We start from the raw sequence: 24,034 nt of genomic DNA, 5'->3' as shown, positions 1-24,034 counted from the left end.
TCCTAACAGAAGTAGAACTGCTCTGCAGTTCGCACTGCATATGCTTTCCTGTTGGTAAGACATATCTTTCTACAGAAAACATACATTTAGTCAGGTTTTTTACAGTAAATATTCCAATGAGAAGTGTGTAAGAGACAGCTGAACGTCAACTATCCTGCATGACAAGCCACTAAATTCAAGAGTAAAAAAAACCAGTGGAAAAAAATCAACTTATATGAAGATAAGAATGTGTACGTTTGTTTTTAACCACTGCAAAGGTACCTACAGATGGGATCAATGAAGGATGGAAATGGGCCCAACTGGCAGCATCATGGGCAATTATTCCAATCACTGTGTTAAGATATTAAAGAGAATGTCATTGCCACAGCCTCTTCAGAGAACTGTGAAGAAAGCAGAATTCAAGGGGACCTCCTGAAGATGAGCCCTGAATGCTAAATGTTGAGTCTCTTTCAACATCAAGCTCTTCTGTGCAGAGCTAAATGTGGGAATTTTAATGTAAAGATCACCCATGTATTTGCATTCTTGAAGGCAGCAACTGGGCAGTATCTCAAGGCTGTTTCCAAGGTAGGCACAAACACCCATCCTGAACTACTTCATTTGGACAGGAATTTAGGATGGAACTTGTCCTGGGCTCAGGAGTAAGTCCAGGCTCATAATTCACAAGGGTACCAGTGATGAGCATGCTTACTACTAGTTTATATGTTTTCTTCACAGTATAGACTATGGAAAACAATGAAAACTCCAATTTGTAGAAAACTTCACACAACTGTCTGAAGAAACAGAACACAGCTTAAGAGTACAAATTCGTATGACAAACACTGCAGGAAGATTTTTATGCACTTAATGAAAAACTACATAACCACAGTAAAAAAGAAGAAAAGCTGGTATCATACTGATCAGTGTTTCAGTGGTGCCTGTTACAGTGGTTATATGTTTGTGCTTCAGAAGATAATAAGTACGCTGACCTTCTACAGACAAAAAGCTTAGAAGATGCCATCCCTGGCATTAAAAAAAATCAGAAACAAGACAGTACAGAATAACCTTGTGTTAGAGTATCAATGTTTGTATGCATCACAAGTAGTTTTACACTACTATATACACACTGTTGACGAGTCTGGATGATGATGACAACACTGAACAAGCTGTAGATCTGAAGAGCATGGGTAAAGAACAAGATAGAATATCTACCAAAAATGTCATCTTTGAGTGATTGAACCCTTTTTCTGTTCTTTAGCATTCCATGACTTTGAGTAAGCTTGCATACTGACATCTCCACTTGCCAGAGATGCCGCTGTCTGGTGACATTATTTCTAAAGTTTTTGTAAAATGGGATTTACTTCTCCCTTGCAGAAGACTGAGGTAGAGATCTTTTGCAATCAATGACAACACCATCAGAACTTACAGGCAGAACTGGCTGTTCTTGCTTTAAAGCTCCGCAAATCCAATTAAAATGAGTATTAGAACACACAGACAAGAGAATTAAGAGAAATCTCTTCCTTCCCCTATCCCTCCAAAAAAAGAGCATAAATAGCAAATGGCATTTAGCAAATTATTTTCATAATTAGTTCATCTGTCTGATGAAACAGTCTGTTCTATATGTTATTTTATTTGACTAAGACATGCTCATCTGTAACTATTCTTATCTTTGGAAAGCATTTCTATTTTCATTCAGTTTGGCAACTATTGCTTACTTTTCCCCTCAAGATAATTGCCTGGCTTTTGCTGACTGCATGAAACTATTACAGACAAACTATTGATGCTCTTCAAGAAGAAATCAAGAAACCCCACACCTTCAACTTTTTACTGAACATATACCTCTGCCCTCAATCCACAACAGTCTTCTTTACTCCGATTTGTCTATTCTGCACTTAGAAATGCATTCCTTCCCTTTTGGTTTCTTTTGCTTAGCCACATATCCAAAACTATCGATTTAGGTCCCACCAGATCTGTGTTACCAAATTAGTTGATGGCTGAACGTAAGTCATTGGAGTAGTTGTTCGTAAGGCACACAAAATGAAGTTTCTTATCCCATGCACATGGATTCCATTATGATAAATACGTTCTCCACAGCAGTTTGAAATACAGTGAAAACAGTTCACATGTTAATGTGGCGGGATGCTAAAGGCATTGCTGTACTCAAGTTTGGTTACTAGCATATCTACTAAACCCTAAGTCTATCCCAACAGCTTCCCCTCTGTAGTTTCACTTGGATACTGGCACAGAACATAAAATATTCTTTGTTAATGCCACTTGATGAATGACTGTCATTTTCAGCCAAATGAGCTTCTTTCGCATGGAAGGTGAAGACAAACGAGCGAGGCTGAGCTGATCTAACCTGAACTTGCTTCTTGCTAAGAAGGGCACATCTTATCACCTTCCCCCAGAACGCTGGTGCAAGCCGCAAGCTCCCATCACTTCCTTAGCACCAGCTCAAAACTAAGTGAGCAAACAGCTCCGTTTGCTAACCTGGCAGAAGTTAAGCCTGTAGAAAAATTAATAGCCTTCTGTCAAATTAACTAATCAGATTCAGCTCATCAAATAAGCAGCCACGCAACAGAGCATAGCACACAAGAGGGGGTAGCTCTGCACTGATGCAAGCAAAACGGAAGGGGAAAACCACACGCTGGAAGCAGCTACGTACCGTGCTATTTTAGCTTTCTGCACCCTCAAATCTTCAGACTCACCACGTAATACACCCAACTACCCAAAAATGATGCAACGTAACATTAAAAAAGGAGTTTTAGAAAAGAAAACAGTCATTAAAAAACTGTTGAAGGATTTTTTGCCTCACCTGTTTTACTTCTATCATGTTTGGCTGCAATCCAATTTTGAACCTACTAGAATTCAAAAACACTGTCAGATATGCTAGGTAATTCAATACCATATATGGCTTACAAACATCTTACTTTTTTTTTCCCTTTAGCCATGCCTGTCAAATCTTATATTCAGCATTCTCATAAGGTAAAAGGTCACTGTAAATAGCCACTGGCCACGATGCTTACATCAGTCATTTATTTGGTGAATAAAGTGCTATATGCAGGCAGAAACATCAGAACGAGCTTCGTGCAGGTCAGATAAGGTCAGCTGCATGCTCAGCAGTGCTCAAGCACAGGACAAACCTGGCTGAAGCTTTGATCGGCCACACACTCCAGCAGCACCATATGCAAATAAGCCCTTGCAAATCCTTGATGCAAAAAAGAAAACAGAAGAGCCGGAGATCCCTCCAGCAGTGACAAAGTGGGTCTGAAAGCAATGCAGCAGGCCCCTGCAACTTGGCAGAAGGCAGCAAAATGGATTTGGACTCCAAGCTTCCAGTCAAACAGCACTGAGTTTGAGTAACAGTAATATTCTTAGTCGTGTTTTGATGACCATCTCCCACTATTCCCTTTGCTCCACTGTAAGGACAGACTGCTACACTGGAGCTCCATCACTAATTTATCACTGTTATTTGTGTATCACAGTACCATTTCAGAGGCCTGTGCTCAACAATGCTAAATAAACAACCCCAGTCCCACAATCTGACTAGAACAAATTTTAAGTTGTGAGAACTACACAGAGAACTCCAAGCAACAGAACTTCCCATTATCTAACTCACTCAGTTTCTAAAAAGCCCTGAGAACATATGATTGTTGCCTAATGCTCTTGCATCATTTTAACTACAGCCTTCAACACAAAAGGAAATAACAGACCTAAATTAGGTAGTCTCTTTTCAAGTGTGAAAGCTTTTAAGTAGCATCACAAAGGACAGATTAATCTCTAAACTAGCTGAAACAGTTACATTTCATAAAGCAAGCTTTTCCATAATTTTAAGCATGTAACTTAATAAGAGGCTTGCACTGCATCTTTCAGCTCTTTGCAGTAACAAAACATAAATGGTCTTTTCCCTTACAGTCATTCTAATATGATTAAGACATCAGACATGCCATTTTGTCACAAGTCTCACAACAAAATGCATGCACTGAGTTCTTTACTTTTTTTTAATATGACAACTTCAGATAAATGCAAGTAGTATGGTGTTTTGGTTTTTGTCACTAAAGAAGTTAGAGCAGAAGCCCTACAATTTGCTGACAAGGTTAGAGGATCCAGTATCCAGGAACTGGCACTGTAATTTGGGGAGCAAGCAAAAACCAACCACTGCATGTATTTAAATATCCTGGGAAATACAGACTAACTAGCATCCTTAGATTACACTAGAAGAAATTCATTTTCAGTTAAGTTTTTCTACTTATCACATCATTGCACAATAAGCCAGAGTGCTTCTGGCTTCCTCCTCCTCTATTAATCAATTCAATCATTTTCTTCTATCTGCTATCATTTGATCGAACTGTTTACAAATTACTGTAAGAACTGTTTCTATGATGTCACCATTCTTACAGTGAAACAGTAAGAGGTCGAAGTGTGCTTTATTAACATATCATTTAATTCAGATTATCTGGTCAAAGCTTTTGGACTCAAGGCAGATTTAAACTCTCCAAGACATAGAAAGGCATCTCTCAAGGCCAAGTCCCAAAAAGATAACTCTCAGACAAACAATGTTTCTCCATTTCTAGTACTGTCCTAAAATAAACATTCAACAGAATTTACACCACTCTGACATTTCTAGAGTTCATGTAATATTTGTACTGCTCTAACTTACATTCCAACAAAGCTTAAGTCTCTTTCTAATGCTGAGTGAAGTGCAGCTACCAAGAAGCACTACTGCAGTTACTATTTATTCACTAACTACTTTTTCAAGTTCTATAAAACTGCAGTAGGAAAAAAACTACTTACCACAGAATATGAAATGCAGAAGAAAAGTCTTAAGACCACAAATAAAAACCTGGAGATGACCATTTAAAGGCAGCATCTCCGATGTTCAGACCTTCAACAACCACAAGCATATCTTAAACTCCTATTCTTCTCAAGTCCCCATCCTCACTATTCCCACCTGCTGGTTACACAGTACAATTTATCCCCTCCTCTTAAGAAAAAGAGAGCTAATAACTGGAATTATTTTTTAAAAGGCAAGAATAATAGTTCAACAGTGTGCAGAAATATCTTGTCAGTCTATAAAAATATCTTACCCTTCATTGGGTAGCTTAGCAAGACTTGGACATGTTGAAAGTCTCAAAATCTAAAGCACCACATGTTAAGCACAGCAAAATACAGCCACAGTGGTGTACCCAATCCTCACCAGTGTTAAGAGACTGGTGACAAGCATCGCATAACAGTCACACAAGGACAAGAAATATTGCAACTACTGTAAGTTACTAGAAATGCTATGTACCTGAATGTGTGATTAATGCTACTTCAGTTAACAGATATGATCACACGACAGTATTTGCTATTGCCAATATTAAAAAAAAACCAAACTATGTTACTTCCAATAGCACATGCAGGAGGCCTAAAAGAATAGTAAGACAATTCCCTGTATTACTCTAGCACACTGAGCTACCCAGGTGCCAAAGATCAATTTACACATAGCTACTACTCTTATCTTTTAGAATGGGAATCAACTAGGAACTTCCTCCCTACTTTCAGTTCTCAGACAAGAAAAGAGCAGAGATGTAATAGGGAGTTAATGCTGCTCTTCATTTTTTGTTTATCTGCATTCTAAGTACGTATGTACTGAAATGGACTCCTACCACCTAACAGCAGAACATGTAAGTTGAATGGACTCACAGGGTCATTCTCAGATGGCTAAACTAAACAAGAAATAATCAATAGTTTTGGGGGATTTTAACAAAAGAAATTAAGAACAGGTACTTTCCTGAAAAGCAGATAATGTCCTTGAACAAAGCAAGTTCAAATGTATGTTTGCATCAATATATTGCATTCACCTTACTATTAAAGTTTCCCCCCCCCACCACACACAATCATGTTAGCCATATTAAAAGAATTTCAATAACTTTTTCAGATAGAGATGCTCCAACACTAAGTCATCTGTAACTTTAGCAGCACGATAACATTTCCTGCTAATTAGCTGGCTTCCACATATGGCATTATCTTGAAACAGAAAACAGAGTGGTACAACATCATGGTACTTTACATTTAGATCAGTTATTGAATTCAAAGAAGACATACCCACTGCTGGTGCATCATATTCATCCCCAAGTAAAATTTCAGGAGCAGAATATGCAAGAGATCCACAGCTCGTGGTGAGTTTTTTTCCAGGCTGAAATTTGTTGCTGAAACCAAAGTCAGTTAACTTCACAAGTCCTTGTTTTTCAAAGAAGACTACATTCTCTGGCTTTAAGTCTCTGTGAACTACATGCAGTTTGTGGCAGTATGATATAGCATGAACTATTTGAGCAAAGTACTTTTTTGCCAGATCCTCATTCAGACCTTCTTCGTGCTTCATGATGTAATCAAACATATCCCCTCCATCACCTAGTTCTAAGATGAGATAAAGTTTAGTCTGGGTGTCAATCACTTCGTACAGCCGTACAATATTGGGATGCTGCACTAGTTTCATGCATCTAACTTCTTGAAAAAGATGTCCAGTAGCTAGAGTATCCAGTTTGGTCTTGTCAATTACTTTTACTGCTACTTTTTCACCTGTAAAGACATGTCGAGCAAGTTTGACCACAGCAAAATGTCCTCTGCCCAAAGTCTTATCCAAGTCATACAATCCTGCAATTTTTCCATCATATCCCCGTTTGAAGCCTGCCATTCTGTTTCAGAAGATGAAATAATGCTCAAGCTCTTTGGAACCGTGATCTTTTCATAGAAGAGTATCTGTTGCAAATAAATAGTCCATCGTCACTGCCAAGCACGCCTGAAAAAATAGAGACAAGATCTGTATGAAAGTAAGCAAAACCATTATCCTGTAATGATCTCGAAGTCATACAGGCATATTATTACAGATTACTTATGAGATCTTGGGGAGTTTTTGCAAAGAGTTTGATAAGTTATACCACACTGACCAATACATTTCTGAAGCCACATTATCAGTGTGTTTGAAGAGAGTGAATTTCAACAGCACATTAACAAAAATTTCACCAAAGCTGTGTGGCATTCATGTTCTTGTAAGAAACACATGAAGGCATCAGTGCTACAAGGACTATTAAAACTGACAGAGCCACCATCTGCAACTTTTCTGAGTATTTTGATGGCCAGAAATCAGCTGGACATTTACATGAAAACATTTGATTTATCTTAGATTTCAGTTTATTCTTTCATGTTGCAGCACGTTAAACAAACTGACATACAGGATTTCATTTTGTTACATGAGAGTTTAAGTACTATCAACTAATCCTGTAATTACCACAAATTAACAAAGCTTTATAGGCTGAAATTAAAACATGCGGCTTACAAAAAAAGTTTGGTTAAATATTTTGACTAGAGTTATAAAAACTGGTGATAAAAAGTTTGTGTATTCAGCAGCCCTGGCAATAAGTCAATAAGAATAGAAAGGAAGCAGAGACACCACAGGAGGTTCAGTTTGTGCTGAATTCCTGCTTACAACTAAATCCAGCATGCATTTCAAGAGGTAAGGTCCATTTTACAGAACATTCACATTCAAGCCTGTTTCAGGTCTCATGCCTTATTTTTATTTTATTTCATATGTAAAACACTCCAAAAAAACTTGTTCTTGTGCTTGTAGCTTAGATTGGAGTTTAACCATCTGTAGTTATCAAAAAGCTAGCCCATTCATCCCAGTTCAAGCACAAAGCACCTAGAAATATGAAAACTAGATGGCTTACTGCCAACTCAATGAAACAGAACACATAACTCTCTGTAATATATTTTCTTTTTTAGAATACATTTTCTCAGTTTCAAAACAAAACTTCAAAAAGAAAAGCTCTGAAAAGGATGCTGGCAAGCAAACAGTTCCTGACATTAGCTATTCTCAGGTCAGAAACATAAACATTAAATCAAAAACACTCCCTGCTACACAAGTTATTTCACAGGCAGTAAACTAATGAACTTGATTTCCTATGTATTCCATTACAAGCTTGGGGTCCTATGAGGATGGTCTGATGTTTAACAAGCTCACCTTACTGCTTCTCCCAGCTGGAATCATGGTATAACCTCTTCTCTATCCAGCTGTATACTTCCATAAAGTCAGTGGGAATGCAGTTCAACACCTCCACCCCTGGAAAATTTGAATGAAATTGATCAACTTTTGAAACCTCAAAACTTAACCAAGGACAGAGCAAATGCAATGATTACATAAATATGAAGCATCTGTTGTTATTCTCTGGTGTTTTGTTTTGGGAGGAAGATTAATCAAGCTTTAAAAACAACAATACTTAACTGATTTTGTGCTACTGGACCTCTTTATTCAGCTATTAAGCACTCTACTTCAGATATTCTTCCAAAAACAACTATTTCACTTACAGATACCATAGCATCAAAATCTAGTGCTGAAATAACAAATGAGTTTTCTGTTAAAGATTGTTTTCTCTTTTTGTATTTAATTATTCAAGGTACAGGTGAATACTACATATCCATAAACTACAATAAAACATCTAAAACTTAAGAGCAATAGTGAAAACCAAAGTAGTTTCCTAGCACATTCGGAGCACGGTCATTTAAATCTCCCATTGGAAAACAACAACAACAAATCTATTTTCAAGTAATTCCCCAAGCACTAACTCTAAGAGGCATCAAATTCCTCAAATCAAAGTAAGTCTATTCTTATTTATGCAGAAAGATGAAGTACTACATCGACATGTCCCATCTTGCAATATATACTGCATAGATGAACTCAAATCCATATTCCATTTGGTAAGGATGCCTACAGTCAAGGAACACAGGTTTCTTCTCAGTCTACTTCATGACCAAATACATGGGAGGTAACGTTGGATCAACAGGAAAGTAGCAAGGAAGCAAATGTAACCAAGGAAAACAAACAGTGAAGAGGTATCTGAGAGGAGACTGAAGAGATGAGGTTTTTCTTAGTTTGATTTAAAACTAATGCTTCAAACAACTCCTTCTGTTCATACCCAAGGGAACCTCTCAGCAGACAGTTTTCTACTGCACTGAGACAGCAAGTGCACAGACTACCTCCCCAGTTTGGACAATTTTGTATCAGGTTAAGGTTACTGGGTCTGGACTCCATGCTTTTTCCAACAACAAATCTTTCTAATTTAGTACTTGCCTTTCACAGTATTAAAACTGCACACCAAGGATTATTATACACAAAAGCTTTAAGGGATTGAAGCTTCAGTAGGGTTGCAATATCTGCTCAACATACCCCACACTGCTAATCTTACAGAATTTCCTCTATTACCATCAACTGAATCACATTATACATCCCATCCTTACTCCAGAAAGTACAAAACTAGATGATGGCATGCTACCAAAGATCCATCTGGAACTGCTTCCTACCTAGTAAGTAATCCATTAGAAGATGCAAAGGGAAAAAAGCAAACAACAATAAATAATGAAACCCAATTCATCTCCAGCAGATTCAGAACCTTCTTTACAGGTATTAATAACATCTGGTGGATCCCATCCAGATGAAATCAAGTTGGTGCTCTATAAAAGTATGTCAGTTTTTAGTATCACAAACACCCTACAACAAGCTAGTTAAGCTGTTAAATACATGCGTGCTTTGAGAAGAACCACTTTTTGTTTGTATTTCTCCTGATAAGTTGTGCATCTTCACACTTACCATCTGTCTCAAAACAAGAACTACCATACTCTAATTTACCACTGCCTGAAGCAACTCACAGATTTAGGTTCCTTCCTAGCTTCAGCTCTACCTTGCTCAAGTCTGAGTTTGTGATTCCTTTTACGGAGGTCAGTTCATAGGCTTTAACATTCTTCTCACTCTTCTCCAAACATTTCCTGGTTTATCCTTACTTAGATCAATTTGTTGGTTTACATGAAGCTTTTTGTCCTGCCCCTGTTCATTTAGATTGCTATTGAACACAACTGTTTTCATATAATGCTTTATTATAGTTCTTCAGTAATATATGGTGACAGAAGCTGCACCCTAAACCACTGATCTAAATCCTGAACAGGCTACATGCATGTCCTGCATGGCACATTCTGAATATACTGAGAGCAGTCCTTCAGAGAGGCTTAGGGGCTTTAACAGATGAAAAGTTGGACATGAGCCAGCAGTTGCAGCCCAGAAAGCCAACCATATCCTGGGCTGCATCAGAAGAGGTGTGGCTAGCAGGGAGAGGAAGGGGATTGGCCTCTATATTGCCCTAGAGAGGCCCCATCTGGGGCCTGGAGTCCTTATCAGAGGACTGGAGCACCTCTTGTATGGAGAGGAGATGAGAAAGCTGTGGTTATCCAGCATGGAGAAGGCTCTACAGAGACTCCACTGCATCCTTCCAGAACTTGAAGGTAGCTTTTACAAGGGAGAGAACACCTTTTTACACTGTCTGACAGTGACAGGACTAAAAGAGGAGAGATTTGGGTTAGCTGTTGTGAAGCAATTCTTTGCTCAGAGAGCAGTGAGACACTGGCACAGTCTGCCCAGAGAGGCTGTGGGTGCCCATCCTTGGAGGAGTTCAAGTCCAGGCTGGAGGGGACCCTGGGCAGCCCAATCTAGTAGGTAACAACCTACTAGAGTTCAGGTCCCTTTAAACCTAAGCCATTCTTTGATTAAAAAAAAAAAATACTCTAACCAGACTCTTATTATTTATAAATAAAAAACACTTTTAAAAATTTCTAGTAGGACATTAATCATCCACATAAATCTAGTTTTGCCCATAATCCATCCTAAATTAGTACCTTAAGCTGAACTACTTTAAGAGTTTGAGAACCTTGTATATAAGATATCAACACCATAAAATGCTATACTCAACTTCTTACAGACTCCTTCTTGCCTAAATATTAACCTCAAGATTTAAGCCTCCATTCAGAAGAATTCATCACAACCTACAAGTCTGACTCAAGCCACAAAACAGGTCTCTGAAGAGATGTGGCTTTAAGAGAGACCTTCTTTGAAGCCCCAGATTCAAAGATACCTAAGTATTTGTGTTCACACAAAACAGAGCTTTCTTACTGCATGGCAAAAACCAGAACTCCAGCACTGGAAGAAGCAAGGACGACTGACCAAGAAAAGGCTCAACTCATTTTAGTTCAGCATTTTTTCCAAATTTAAGAAGGTTCCATTCTTACAGAGGGGAGAAAGCAAAGCCAGCCAGATGTAAGAGAATGTAATTTGTCTGAATTTAAACATCTACAACACTCAACTCTGAGGAAAGATTTATACATATGTTGTTCACTTGGCACATTTGCAACAATGTTTGTACAAACTAAATGTTTATAACTCATAAACATTAACCTGCCAACATTATTCCATGAAAAAATCAGTTATGTTAACCCACAGAAAAATACATCAGACAGTAATCAATAGGATAAAAGCTTACAGAAATGGGAATTAAACTACATTTATTAATGCTGCAGTCTCATTAGCTGAAATTAACATAGATTCATTAGTAGTTTAACATAAAGGCTCAGTAAAAGACTAACTTTTAATTCTGTGCTTTTAAAACAAATGCTCAGAGTTGAAGCTTCCACATCTGAACACAAGCTTGCTAGACATACTGAAGTAAAAATGGTGTGCTAGTAGGAGACAAACAGAGACAAAACCCTGATAGTACATACACATACAAAGCTTAGTTACAATGTAAACATTCTAATTAAGATAACAGGGTTGTTACGTTTATACTTTTCACTGATTCTGCTTTTAGTGCTACCATTATCCTGACAAAGAAGTAATTTTTTCCCCAGCTTCTCACTAGAGGAAGAAAATTTTGGAAGTACTTAAGGAGCAGGAAAGAGGGCACAAAGCAGCAGCCTCAAGTTGTGCCAGCAGAGGTTTAGAATGGACATCATGCAGAGTTTATTGATGGAAAGAGCGGTTAGGAGCTGGACAATGCTGCTCAAGGAGCTGGTGGGATCATCAACTCTGCAGGCATTTAAGAGACATGGACACAACACTCCAGGTATGGTTTAGGGGAGGTCTTTGTACTGTTACGCAATGACCAGACTTGATGGACTTAAGGATGCCTTCAAACCTAGGTGATCTTACGACTCCATGTAGGTTGCTCCAGAAGTAACACCTCCCATATGTTTCAGTGCAAACTACAACAGACAAAGAGCACAACAACACTATTTGATAGAACAAATCTCAGCTATAAAACACTATTTCAACACAGTCACTACTATTAGCTGATTTGTGCAGATGAGCTGAATGAGATGCTCTTCATTTTGTGGTATGACAGCTGTGCATGGCCATCCAGAATGTGGCTTGTTTTTCATGTCATTTTTCATGTCATTGTCACCACTACTAAAACACACCACCCATCACCTCACTGTGCTCGCATTCACTGTTCAGCCTCCAGAAATACTCAGCAAGCATCAATGAATGTCAGTGGGTGTAGTTTTTCCATCATGGAGGAATTCCATTCCACATCTTTGCTTTATACATGCTTCTATGTCAGAGACCACTCTGTCAGACTGCCCCTCTGCTGCCATCTGTCACACAGCAACAACATGGAATGAAATATTGGTGGGAAGGTTCAACCTCTACTGCCATACCACCAACATCTGCCTCTGACATCACAGGTGAACATAAAAGCGGAGGCATTACTTTCAAAGCAACCATTGTATGCATCCCATCTCACTCATTTCATAGCAGAAATCTGCGGAAGCAGTTCCATAATATTAGATGCATCTGTTTAAAAGACTGAACAACAGTACAGCAATTCAGTCATCTCTAGATGTATCTGGATTAATGTCTAACAGGCCTGTTTAGAAAGAACAGCACATTTCAGAAACATTACTGTTTCTGTAAGCAACCCATCTTTTCCATGAAGTTTCCATTAGATTATATTTACACGCAACACCAGCCTAGTTCACCCAGCTTTAATGCCTGTATTAGCTTCTTAATTTAGAAAATAAAGAGTCAAGACTTCCCTTCAATGTAACACTGCAGTATTATCAAAACAAAACTTTCCCTCCGTTATCAGTCTAACAGACATGAAACCCGAAGTAATCTTGACCGGCACGCATCGCTCCAGAGAGCTAACCATTCCTGTCTGCCTTCACATGGAATGGAGATTCAGACAACACATACGAGTCACAAATTGCACCCTAAAGGAGATAGCAGAATAGACCAAATGAACCATTTCTTAAGAGGACGTTTTCATTTTCTGTAAAAGGAGTTTAAGGTGACAAGTTCTGTGGATGTACACATTATACACATCCACAAATTACAGAAACGTCACCCTCCGTTTCTCCTTTCAGCCTCTTTTGTCTCAGAATAACAGCATCTACACCAATTATTTACTAAATAAATACATGTTGAGGATAAGACTTATGCTGCTCTTCTAACTAGAAACTGTAAATCAAAATTCAGCACAAATTGATCACAGATATAGAAGCAACTTTTTGACTCTTAAAGTAACTTATACAAGTTCTTATAATCTGAGTGTATATCAAAGGAAATATCTACTCAGCATACAAACTTGGCAAGGGCAAGTACGATTTTTCATATTATTTCACTGTTTCCTACCAGTGTTTATTTGCTATCCTACAGTAAGATGCCTTCACAGCCCAATCTATAAGTCTCTGAAGGCAGTCCATTTTCATAAAAGCATTGACCCACTCTTTATGTGTGAGGATATTACAGTGTGCTAATCTGCTTTCCTGAGAAGGCTTTTGTTCATTGATTCTCTTATATAAGGCAAAGTCAATGTGCTTGAAACAGGTAAGAAGCACTGCATACATGAAGCTTGAAGAGCATGCATGGCTGATGTATACTACGTGCTCTGAAATCTGGTCATGATCCATTTCCTCCACGGTATTACAAATTTGTAAAACCTCACAGTACCTGATATCCCCTGAATAGATATATTCTGGCACAATATGGGACTTACGATCTGGAACATTTGTGCTCGCTCTGTTTCCACACACAGGCGTCACAGCGAAACAAAGAAGCCCTTCCTGCCTGGCTTTCCTGTGACCCATGCCTCCACAACTGCCAAAGGTACTCAGAGCAACACCAATCTACAGCTGCCCTACAACCAAATACTTTGCAGATACAGCAAAGGAGGGAGGCTAGGTTTTAGGACTCTGCCCTTATATAAACAAGGCTATCTTACACGTTCTTCCCACTTGATATGCTTGTACGTTGTGGTGTAGTTGTGCCTTTCCCTTCACTGATGACAAAACCCACAAACCCTCCCACTCCTGCCAAGTTCCTCAGTACAACACTGCACGTATACCTTGAGTAATCTACAACACTTATTTCACTTATTTTGTTTTTATAATAGGTCTCACTGCTAGCTCCCACAGCAGCACCGTTCACCTCACAGCACTCTTACTAAAATGTCAAGGTATCTCAGCAAATCCCTCTACCAGTCCCCATGGCTACACTATGATGATGAACAAAGAAGAGTTGCCAGGTAGCTCTACAATCCATATAAACAAAATAATTAATTTGCATAATTTAATAACATCCCCTAGTTCTAAATAGTATTCAGAATTTTGCTCTGAGAAGGTATGAGTTGCCAGCAGCTAATTAAGTTCTGCCGTTTAGCATTTGTGAAGCAGGTAGTGAAATGTTAGCATTTTATTATTTTAGGATGTGTTGCAGGTATCAGAGTTATTAATGCCTCAGCTTAATTCTTCTTAGAATCTAAACTAGAAGTAACAAAACACTGAATAAGAATGCTCCAACTCTAAGGCACACTGTTCGGGGAATAGTCAGATGTAGAATTATTTCACGGGCCAACAAACTTCATAAAACAATGCTCCTGGACCTACAAATAGAAGTCTTATGGGTGAGCTACAGTGTGTGAGTGGTTAGTGTGACAGATTAGGGAAAAATATAAAGTGTACTAGCTTAATATGTTTCAAAAGAATTAGGAGAGCCTGCAAAACCTGAGAATGAAGAGCAAGACATCGTGATCCTCCTGCTCTACTCCACTCCCGTGAGCCCCCCATGCAGCAGTGTGGTGCCCAGCACAAGGGCATGGATCTGTTGGCCAGGCCCAGAGGAGGCCATAGGGCTGATCAGAGCACCTGAAGCAGCTCTCCCACAGAGACAGGCTGAGGGAGTTGGGGTTCAACACAGAATAGATGACATGGCTGTTAAGGGGACACGTGCTAAGAGTGATCAAATTATGAGCCACAGACAAACCACTGTAAGTAGTCACTGGCAATGATCCCAAGTGCCTTTAGTTGTGAAATGTTTTAAGAGCCCAAGATACTTTCACAACCACACTGATAATCACTGCTGTTCACAAAGCACTTTCCATTTCTAAGAGGTAACATACAAGACAAATGCAATCAACTCTGTGGATTTGATAAACCCAGCAATAGCTTTACACTCTTTAAAGTCTTCTCACCAGCCACAGCTGCAAAGGCAGTTTTCCTCCCATGCCTCTTCCCAAAGTCCAGTATGGGAGCTAAACAAACATAAAAACGTGTTCCATGAAACACACACCACCACCCTGTTCACATGTCAGATGCTTCAGCAGTACAGACCACTTAAGATCTAAAGCTGCTCTTAAAATATTATTGCAGAGAATACCAGACCTTCTCAAATGATCATCTCCCCTGAACTGCCAAAGTAGTATATGAAAACCATCTTTTTTTTTTTTTTTTTAAGAGTACTTCCTGTATCCTTAAATCTTTGTTTCAGAATGGTGACATCAAGCTATATAGTCAAAATTATCACTTTGCAGTAACTGCTGGAAAAATTCTCAGCCATAGGAAATTAACATGGATGTTTTAATTACAGATCTTCATAAACCTTACCAATTGAGATCTGATATCAGTCAAGTCAGACAATCACAGAAACCAGCAAGCATTTCAACAACCTTGCAAGCAAGAGAAATAACTCATGGCAGGTATTTCACTCAGAAGTCCATCTTATGCCTCTTCTTCTCCAACCTTGGCTTTGATAGTCTAGATGTTTCTCTTTGTTCCTCCTCCCAAAATTAGCTAAGAACATGAAACTGGTGAAGAAATTATTGGTGTATCAGACAGAAGTCATTACTATGATTCATGATGGAATCATTATCTTTTAGACAGGACTTGGCATCAGCCCTTCCAGAAAACCTACTGTGAGAACCCGGTAGAAACCCGACAAGACAGATTTCTACCCCATCACTCTGGACTCTTTTAGAAAAAAGAATCATCTCATCTACTCCATGCTCATGAACTCTCAAGAGTCGTTTCCCCTCTTTTCAAATGTCTATTTATAATGTTACCAAATGATTTTCACACGCTAGACAGCACAGAAAGCCGTAACAGAAGCTCCCAACATTCCACTGTTAACCAATGAGTACTTCAGCATAGCTTAACATTAAACAACAAATATTAGTAGTAATTTATTAAATTCACAATCACAAACATGATTTTTATTCTGTATCAAGGGAGGTGAAATCACTAAACATTATATCAAAGTACTCCCCAGTAAATGCGTGCATATTGTTAGCATCTATTACAAGCAATCATTTCTATTAAAGAAAAGAACCATTAAGAACTATCTCAGCTCAAATTCCAGATAGCTTCATTTCTTTAGCATTTTATCTGGTAGTACAAGAACTAAAGTACTTCAATTGACTCAATACTGCTGTTTTCCAAGCATGACACAAACTACCTAAATTGTAAAAACCAGCACCTACCGCAACACATAGTTACTCAGTTTCAGTGCCTCATCCTCTCTCCTAGCATCTCTTGCTAGCTAAGATCCTGCTAACACCCAGAATTCACCATGCTCCAATGTGAACTAAAGTTACAAAAGTTTAAGTGGTTATCTCATCTCCCACATAACACTGGTGTAAGTTATAACTAGACAGGACACTGATACCAACAAAAAAGTCCATCAAATTCAGTGCAGCACATATGCCCCAATGCTGCTGTAAAGGGTCACTGCACAACTCAGACATCACATTTTTTTCCAGAAAGCAATCACTTTGTTTCACATTTTGCAGGCATGAGAACTACACAGCCTTTGTACTTCCTTAAGTTCTTAACACTGCTAACTGAACTAACTTATGTGTGCCAGAACTCTGCCAGGGTAAGTTATCCTAGAATTGTGCATGAATATACAGTTTTTCAAATCCTCTTAAGCCCTTACATAACGTTACATGCATTAAAACAGCAGCTCCTTTACATTATTTCAGAAGCTGTAGCATGGGAAGTACTGTGGCAAGGAAGATGAGCAGCACTTCATGTGTTACTAAACTTAACAGCTTATGCAATTTATTATTAGTGCATTCATCACAAACTGCAGTTCAGCACTATGTGTAAGAGACAATGTCCCGGATCTGAACCACGTTCCATTGATTTTTTTTAAAGACGTAATTAGAAAACACAACCGAGTAGAAATGAACAGAAGAGACATCAAGAAGTTTTAAAGTGTTTCAGCACATTTTTGAAAATAGGAAAAAAAAAACACAAGAAAAAAGATTGTATTATTCTGTGCTAGCTACACCAGGATACTGTGCCCTTGAAAGCAGGACAGGCAGCAAAGCAAGACAAAGGCACTAAGTTCGGCATTATAGCTGGTAAGATATAAAGGGCAACGATACGCTGAAAGTGCAGATCTGCAAAATGACTCAAATGTGAGACTGAAAGTACAGAAGTAGAACCTTAGAAGAGACCAGGTTGGTCAGAAGAGTGCATGAGGAAGATGACTACTGCAAGTAGATGGGTATCTGCAAAGCCGTGTTAACGTGCACAGTCTTAACATGCTATTTAAAATAATCATAAGGCAGACTATGCATCTACAGCACAGCAGGGAACAGAGACTGTGACACACCACCCACACCATATGGGGATATTACTTCTTGTAGCAAGACAATTCAAGGAACGTCAGTAACCTGTACAGAAATTTTGGTACCTAAAAAGCACACAAGCAAAGACAACCTGTTCCTCCTTGCTTCACATTTATTAAGACAGTTTCTCCCTACATTTAAGATGCAATTTCCCTTTCTTGTTTTTGTTAGAACCCTCAGATGTGGATCACAAAATTCACTCAAGACAGTCAGATGAACACTCTAGCTTAGAAGATGCCTTGCTTACCAAGCACTTGCCACCATTCAGGTTAGCTTCTCTTCCCAGTCACCTGGAGCACTGCATCACCACTCTACTCCTTTCATGGCTATTTAGAATATTCAAGAAAATAGTGAGACAAGACCGGACTTTCCTCCTCTTACCTTCTACTGTTAAGTTCCCAAATTTGGATTTTTCAGGCACCAAGTTAAAGGGCAAGTACTAGTCTATTCAGATTAACCTTTCAACATTTCACAAGGTAAAATTCAACTGCTTTAGTTAGCAATGACCATTAATTCTTCCAAGCTTGTTTCACGTTCCTTCTTTCCAAGCAAAAGCAATTGTACCAAAACCAATCATCACCTGAACTCCCGCTTTCTGTGATGTACTTACAGCTACTTAAAAAAAGAAACACTCATTAACCCAGTTCTTAATGGTGCATGCCTTGCAAAAGCTGCCTAATTCTAGCATAACCATCATTTACTCATAAACACTTTCATATAGATTTCATTGTGCTGAGATTCATTAAACTGGTCCATCCCCAGAGCCAGGAGATCTAAATATATTCAGAATAAACAACTCCATAGAGCTGCCTATATGACTAAGTAGTGACTGCACTACAGAGGGCAGGAGTAAGCAGATTTGCTTGCAATTCATTCATGCTGGATGGCTCTAAGTCACACAATACAATTCAGCTGATCCAGGAACTGCAATGGTACCATTGAGGAAACCACTTCTTTGCATATCTGCTCATAACCAGCACTTGAAAGCAAGATCATCGGCAAAAAAACTTCCATGCATAAGCAAAAGCCCAGAGCTGCTGTTTGCTTGGTTGTTTTTTTTGTTTTTTTTTTTTTTTTAATTTCTATATCCCCATCTAAAGCTTCCTCCTTCACAGGTGTTCTAGCATCACTTCCCAGTAAAAATATCCAAGGCAAAAATAGGTCACATTTGTCTCCAACCGTCCTCAGGCCAACACTAGCTTTTCCCTAGCGGATATCCTCCAATACTTCATTCAGCCGACTTATAAAGACAAACATACCACACGCAGCTGTCCTTTAGCTATCCCTGAGCCTTTAAATCGACCGCAAACATCTGCAGAAGTACACCGAACCACGGACGTCCAGCCGGCTCAGTGTCCACAGGGCACCTAGCAGACAGCACAGAGATCTCTCCGGGACTCACCTACTTAGCCAACCGATTTGCACAGCACCCCCAAGGCGGCACACTCAATGCGATAGATGCACTGACAAAAGCAATAGGAGCGCGGAGGAGGAACGCGGGACGCTCGCGTCTTCGTTCTCGTGCTCCGGTTCCCGGCACAAGAAGCTGGCTCGCATTCTGCACAAACCTGTTGGCTTCGCACCCGGTTCCGAGGGGCGAGACGCACCGTCATTCCCCAAACGCCCCGCGACCGGACGGGCTCTCGAACCGGATGGCTTTCCAGCGGCTCGTTCGCTATTTCCCCCCGCGAGCCACAGAAAATGCCAGGCGGTGCCGGCAGGGCGGCGGAGGGGCAAACCGCGCCGCTCTCCGCGCGGTGACCCCGCGGGCTCGGGCAGGGCGCAGCGCGGAGCGGACGGAGGGCGCAGCGCGGCGGGGGGCACGCGGGCCGAGCGCACGGCCCCGCGGCAACGGCCCTCCCCCTCCGGCCCTCTCCCGCAGCCCCGCCGCACCGACGACCTTCGGGGCCCCGCCGGCGGGCCCCCGCCGCCCGTCTCCAGGGCCCGGGCCGCCATAGGAGCGGCGAAAAGGCGGAGGGAGGGGATGAAGGGGACCCGCCGCGCCCCGCCGGGCCGGCCCCGTCCCCGCACCCCGCAGCCCCGCCCGAGCGCGGCCCGGCAACTTACGGCGTCTCCTCGGGCCGCCGCGCCCCGCGCCGCCCTCCGCATGGGCAGCGCCCGCCGCGACCGCCCGCGGGAACGGGGAGCGCGGCGAGACGGGAGATAAAGGCTCGGAGACGGCGGCGGGGAGCTCGGCCGGGCCGCGGAGATCGGGGAGGACGGCCGCGGTAACTCGCGCCCCGCGCCGGGCGGGCTGACGGACGCTCGGCAGGGCCGCGCCGCTGCGGCGGCTCCCAGACGCGACTGACAACAACGGCCGCGGCTCGCGGAAAGCCGGAGCGGGGGGGGGGGGGGGGGGGGGGGAAGGGGGCGGGGCCAACGGGCACCCGCGCGAGCCCGTGAGGCGGGAGCACCGCGCCTGCGCGGAAGGGAGGCGGTGCGATTGGCGGCACGGCGGCCCAATGGCGGGAGGGCGGGCGCGTCGGGCGGGGTGAGGCCGCCTGAGGGGAGAGCGGAGCGGGGCGGGAGCGAGCGGACGGCTCGGCGTGTGCGGCTGGCGGCTCTCGGGGGGCCGGCTCGTTCCCTTCCGCGTCGGGCTCGCGTTTCTAAACATGACTAGAGGAAATGGCCAAAAGAAGAAGGGAACCCGATGGCGACCGCGAGAAGGCTGAGGAGAGGGCGAAGCCCGCGAGGTCAGCGCCCCTCAGCCGCCCCGTGCCGTCGAAGGGCCGGAGGGCTGGCTGGTGGGGTTGGGATAATAGCGCGGGTAGTGAGGGGAAAGGGTGCCGCTGAGCACCGCACGAGGAAATAGGCCGGGGTGCCACTGTGCGCGTATTTCAGAGGGCAGCAGCGCTCATGTAGCGCGGTGCAGCCCCCACGTGCTAAAGGTTGTGAGCATAAGCCGTCGCTCAGTGCCGGGGATAAGTTAGGACTTTCTAACAGAGATCACGGGAAGAAACTCTTTGCATAGCCAGGAAAGGGAAAGGATTAAAAGTGACACGTGTCAAAGTCAACTTTTTTCAGATAGAAACTGCGTAAGGTATACGGAGTGACAGAATACAGAACTTCATTATACTGAAGCCCCATTTTAAGCAAATGTCTGATGAGTGCCATTCTGCTTTCCTCGTGCTTTGACAAAACTCAGCGATCGCCTTTTCGTGAATAGCCCACGTTAGCTGGGGCTACTGAACTGACCTTGATTGCTGGGTGCACAACACACATCTGATGTAAGAGATGACAGCGGCCAGCCCGCTGCCTCTGACTCCCTGACCACCACTGATTTCTCAAGTCTTTGTTTGTAAAGGTGTGCAAAATGCATCACTTGGATTTCTGAGCCTGCTACATCCAGATGGAGCCAAATGTCTCCCATTCCGTAAAAGTTAAGCCTAGATTATTTCTCTCACTTTCTAGTTTAAAAGAGCTATAATTTCACTTGTTTTTCTGTATGCTTCACTTGCATCTTGGAGAAAGTAGAGTCTTGGAAAGACTGTATACATATTAAAGTTATAATGATTCTTCAGTTCAGTGCTACTAACTCTCCCTTTGTAAAATATTTGGGCTAAAAGGCTACTTTTATTCTTTATTATTTCTTAGAAATCACATTATCCATTGAGTTGACACATGAAGTATCACTTAAATTTACTCAGGTTCTAAACCACTCAGTGCCTTTGTGCATTTGCTTGTAATGGTGAACGGGTGAGTGGAAAAGGATACACTGAAAAGAAAAGCAAAAGTGAATAATCTTGCCCTTGATATTGCTAATGTGAGTTACTGTACTTTGAATCACTACTGTATAATACAGTAGTTCTTTTACTCAAAGGGATGAGTCTTTGTAGTTATGCATGTGTGAGTCTAAAAAGAATGAGAAGGTCAAGGGTGTATGCAACACTTAGGGGAGATGACAGGGACTGGAAGGAGTCTAGCACTTGCAGTAGGCTGGAATTCAGCACTTGCTAGTTTGCTGTTTTTTCCAGCCAGTTTTATTTCTGTCTATACTACATTACATGCTGCTGGAATGAGACTAATATCATTCCTCCACCAGGCTAATGTGAATTTGCCATCACATACACAGTCATTTGTGCTGGGCTCTGACTTCAGTGGCACAGCCTTGTTTTGGTTTTGTGAGGTTTTTTGTGGTGAAAATTTAATGTGAAAGCTACATGCCAGTGAAATCTGACAAGCTGCAGCTAGGGGAGGTCAGCACTATAGCTCTGATTTTGGTTGGCCTCAACTGGTTTACCTCTCAATAAGAGTACAGAGCCTTGTCTCCACACTGGTTTTAAGAGATAGCTAATATGTATTAGTTGTGCCACAGCAAAAATGTACCTCATCCATCAGTCATAGCCTGCATGTATTTGTCTAGGCAAGGTGACAGCAATGGCCTCAAGTATCTGAGAGGTTGCTCATGGTGTGTATGCATCCAAATCAGACCAGACAACGTTCCTCTTTGCTAAATTCAGCCTTCTACTGTAGACAGAAAATGGTAGACAGTATTTGTTTTTACAGGAGTCTTACTGGCTCACATTAGAAGGAACCTTATTTTATGTAGGGTGCGGAAGGTGTAAGTCACCTGTGAAAAGCATGGAGTATGTAAATAACATGAAATTGTTAGTCTGCTCTACTATATGTGAGAAGGGATGTGTTTTTCAAAAGATGAGTCATGTCAGTTCCTCTGTTTCAAAAATTAGGTTAATACCTAATGTAAATTATTTTGCACCTCTCCAGTGAGATGTTTGAAATGCAAAGTAGTGAAAAATTTGAGGATGTTTCAATGCGAAGGAGACTTTGGACCAGTCTTTGTCTGTCTGTCTGTTCTCCCTACTAACTCCTAACAAACTGGTCAAATCTAAGGAGGTAGATCTCTACAGAATTTTTTTAAGACAACACTGTTTTCTTAAGTGCCATAAAAGTAGGGCTACGTAGTAGAGAGTAACCCTGCCTGTACTCCCTGTAAAGCAAAAGCTGCAGTGTGAGCTCACCCTTTATTAGTCATAGGAGAACCTGCATGGATGAGAGTGGCTTTTTCCCCTCAGGGTGGAAAAAGCTTCAGTCAAAATTCACACTTCATTAGACACTGGATAATCTGAGCATGAGGCTCAAATCCATAGGCGTCATTAATTCCTTTTCATTATTAAATTATTAACAGTTTCCCTGACAAAGCAGAACAAAGCAGCTGCCTTTGGACAGATATAGAAGAGTACAATTTATACTGAAAGTTATGGAGGACATTCAGCTATTACATTTCTTAATAGTCTCAGTGCTTACATCTGAAAGTTTAGTACATTTCTATCATCAGAGTAGCGAACTCAGGTTTCTGAGGTGAAGTACAAACTGCTATAGACATCCAAAGGAATCACATACAGTCTATTTTCTGAGATCAGAGCTCAGCTAGAGTTGCGATCTGCAGGGACCTCAAGGACAAGAAGACAATCTCTGCCACAGCTTTGGTAGTTAAAGACTGAAAAGGGAAAATGTGGGCAAATGATCTAGTAACAGTGGAAACAGGTAACACTGTGATACTCAAAGCCAGCTTTGCCTCAGACTTACTGGCAGAGTCTCCTATGTCTGTGTGCTTTGGATTCAAGGAAAACAGCCAGGAATCAATGAGGATCAAATCAGTGATCACATCGGAGAACTCAATGCATAAACATCCATAGAATTGATTGAGTTGTGTCTGGGGGTGCTGAGGGAGCAGCCTGATGTCCCTGCTGGGCTGTGTTTATCTTTGAAAGGTCATGGACACTAAGGGAGGTCCCCAATGGCTGTAGAAAGGCAGATGCACCCATCTTGAAAAAAAAGCCAAAGGGAAACCATTGACTGGTCAGCTTCTCTACAGCTCATGTAATCCTCCTGGGACACATATGTGGGCACAGCGAGGAATAACCAGCATTCTTTTGCCAAGGCTGAATCATGCCTCACCAACCTGATCACCTTTTATAATAAAATGAGTGTGTGTGAATGAGGGGAGAGCAGTTGACATCATTTACCTTAACTTTAGGAAGGCTTTTGGCACCATCTCCCACAGTCTTGTCTCCAGATTGGAATACTGTGATCTGGACAAATGGATAACTACATGTCAAAAAACTGGTCACATAATAGGCATCAGATGACAGTGGTTAAGGGGCTGTGATCTATCTGGAGGCTAATAGTAAGCGGAGTACCATAATGTTCTGTCGTGAGACCTGCCCTGTTTCATGTCCTTGTCCTATTGATGACAGAGTGCCCTCTCATAGAGTTTGCAGATAACAGCAGCTTGTTGGGATCAGTCAATGCAGTCAAGGGTAGAGCTG

The 24,034-nt window shown here is 41.4% G+C and overlaps 1 protein-coding gene and 1 long non-coding RNA gene across 5 annotated transcripts in view; one reads left to right on the top strand and one right to left on the bottom strand.

Annotated features, from left to right (window-relative positions):
* The window catches only part of SNRK (SNF related kinase), a 36,816-nt gene extending 16,740 nt beyond the window's left edge, over positions 1-20,076 (bottom strand). The window contains exons 1-3 of one of the 4 annotated variants that reach the window (XM_031590275.2): positions 19,812-20,076; positions 7,979-8,077; positions 6,064-6,757 (exon numbers count right to left, since the gene is read on the bottom strand). In XM_031590275.2, the coding sequence (XP_031446135.1) occupies positions 6,064-6,652 (589 nt within the window). In that variant the 5' untranslated portion in view covers positions 6,653-6,757; positions 7,979-8,077; positions 19,812-20,076. Of the gene's footprint in view, positions 1-6,063; positions 6,758-7,978; positions 8,078-17,991; positions 19,495-19,811 lie in introns of those variants that run through there. The other 3 variants (XM_090142489.1, XM_090142490.1, XM_090142491.1) reach the window with 3 other exon arrangements.
* A 174-nt stretch (positions 20,077-20,250) lies between these two features.
* LOC149917432 (uncharacterized) overlaps positions 20,251-24,034 on the top strand; it is a 33,454-nt gene continuing 29,670 nt past the window's right edge. The window contains exon 1 of the long non-coding RNA XR_016467702.1: positions 20,251-20,437. This is a non-coding gene — a long non-coding RNA (uncharacterized LOC149917432). The remainder of the gene's footprint in view (positions 20,438-24,034) is intronic.

Source organism: Phasianus colchicus, chromosome 6 (genome assembly GCF_987193195.1).
Source record: "Phasianus colchicus chromosome 6, bPhaCol1.hap1.1, whole genome shotgun sequence".
Classification (NCBI taxonomy): Eukaryota; Metazoa; Chordata; class Aves; order Galliformes; family Phasianidae; genus Phasianus; species Phasianus colchicus.
This window is presented reverse-complemented; position numbering and strand designations above follow the sequence as displayed.